General features: G+C 38.2%; 1 protein-coding gene across 1 annotated transcript in view; it reads right to left on the bottom strand.

The window, feature by feature from the left end:
• The window catches only part of si:dkey-172j4.3 (diacylglycerol kinase eta), a gene marked incomplete in the record, with an annotated part of 70724 nt that overhangs the window by 19945 nt on the left and 48593 nt on the right, over positions 1–2186 (bottom strand). The window contains 1 exon segment of the mRNA XM_035675609.1: positions 875–1014. Within this exon segment, the coding sequence (XP_035531502.1) occupies positions 875–1014 (140 nt within the window).

Raw genomic sequence — 2186 nt, forward strand, 5'->3', positions numbered from 1 at the left:
TTTTTTTTTTACTATGGTTTGGATGCCTTTTTTTAGGCAAAAAAGTTGTTCAGTTGTTGTTACTTATTAAAAAAAACTGTCTGCAGTTGATGTAGGATATGGATGACCATCATAGTTGACGTCCGCCATCTTGTCTGCAGCTAGATACCGAGGTCAAACTTGGTAGTAGAAGATACAGGGTTATTAAAGGACTTGGACTTGGTTGGTGCCTATAAAAGTTGATCAGAATATATGCTATCTGTGTAGGCACGTGTATTTCTCTGTGAACATGAAGCCTAGCAATCCCAAGACCCAAAAGTCACTGGTTGATTTATAGGCTTGTTTTCATCCTGATAATTGGGAAACCATCAACCATCAGCAGCCAATTATGCACTAATGCTACTCCATGTTCATCTCTGAGGTATTAGAACTTATTTCTAATGCTGTTTATGAATCTCTCCCAGTGGTATAAATAGAAATAAACAGCCTGTAGTGCTTTTTATCTAATTATCTTTATTGCTTGCTCCAGTCTGCTGCCCTTGAGAAATATATAACCCTAAGGAGGATCAGATTTAGACATGGAATTCATTAATTTGTTCATTTGGGATTTCCTCCAACTTATATCATCCTGGACAGTTTTCCTCTCATCACAGGACAGACAGACAACCACAGTTTCATTTATGCTGTAACTAAAAGCAATCCATCTCAAAATCAGACCCCAGTCCACCTAAACTGAACTTACCAAGTGCCAGGTAAAAGACAGGAAACTAAAGCCCTCAAAACATTAATTTCACAACTTAATGTTAACTAACTGTTAATCACTGTAGTTTGCTAAGAAGACATTGCTGCTAAGCACATTGTTCCCACCCTCCACTCTCTCTCCCTTTGGTCTTACCGGTCCAGCATTTTGGTCGTGGCTCTCTCCAGCTTCTCCAGGATCTGCAGCAGCTGAGCGTCATCGTCACAGAGGCCACCCCAGCCCAGAACACGAGCCAGGTCGTTCCCTGTGCCGAGAGGCAGCACGCCAAGCTGGCACTAGAGAGAGAAAAGAATCACATTTCAACACAATCAGAGGTTATATCAGTACATCATCTGCAAACAAGTTGATTAAATCCCATTTTTGATCAAAAGTGGACAAATTATTTATTAGAAACTGGGTTGACTTCATATCTTCCAGCAAAATACAGCTAAATCAGGTGCTCAGTTCAAGGAGAACAAAAGGGGAGCACACTGATTAATTCAGGGCCTTTAATTGTGCAAACACACTAATGTTCTGACTCTACTGTGTCTTCATCAGTCAAAATGAGCAAAGAAGGAAAACAACATAGACAACGTAGAGCAGGTGTACAATTGTCACTGGAAAAACAGGTTTTATTAGATAATGAAGATTCATTAAGCGACTGTGATGAAGACACAGTAGTCGAAATTATAGTCGGTTTGCACACATAAAGGCTGTGAATTAATCAGTGAGCTCCAGTCCTTCTTTTGTTCTCCACAAATGATTAATGTTTGGAAAAATACACCTGTCTCATTAATCTAAATCACAAAGGGAGCCAGCCACAGACTAGAGATTTTGTCCACACAAATACAATTCAAGTGTACATTATAGACTTTTACCCCCCACAGGAACCAGCAAGACAAAACTGTCCTAATTAAACATATAGTATATTTACCAACATTAGAACTTTATTCTCTCTTGTCCTTTATCATAAAGCATCACAAATTGTTTGGGTTGATAAACATGAGCACACCGGTTGTAGTTTACTCTAATATGATGAGTTGCACATATAAATTGAAGTGAATATGACTGATGTGAACAGTAGACAAATAGTAAAGTAATGCAGGGGACCAATAAGAAACCTTAACTTGGTCAGTAATTGAAGGTTAATCTGTCTGATGACTGATTTCACACTGCACTTATTTATCCCAATTTAACACTTATTTAAATTAAAAACCATGATATCGGACATAGCTTTCACTGATTTGGATTAATTCCATGACGTTATTTGGTTGAGGTAAACAGTGTATCATTGCGAATTTCACACATTGCATCACTTTCTCTTCGCCCTTGTTCGTCACTGACATAATTTATTATTTCCTTTCTCTTTCCCTCTATTTCCCAGTTTTTTTATTTCCTTTTTGGGTTGAGAATGGGGTCAAAATGTCGCCAGGTATTCAACACTACTTGGCATTTTTTAGATTCCACT

This window comes from Morone saxatilis, unplaced genomic scaffold, assembly GCF_004916995.1.
Source record: "Morone saxatilis isolate NCDOM2014 unplaced genomic scaffold, NCSU_SB_2.0 Contig4, whole genome shotgun sequence".
NCBI classification, from domain to species: domain Eukaryota; kingdom Metazoa; phylum Chordata; class Actinopteri; family Moronidae; genus Morone; species Morone saxatilis.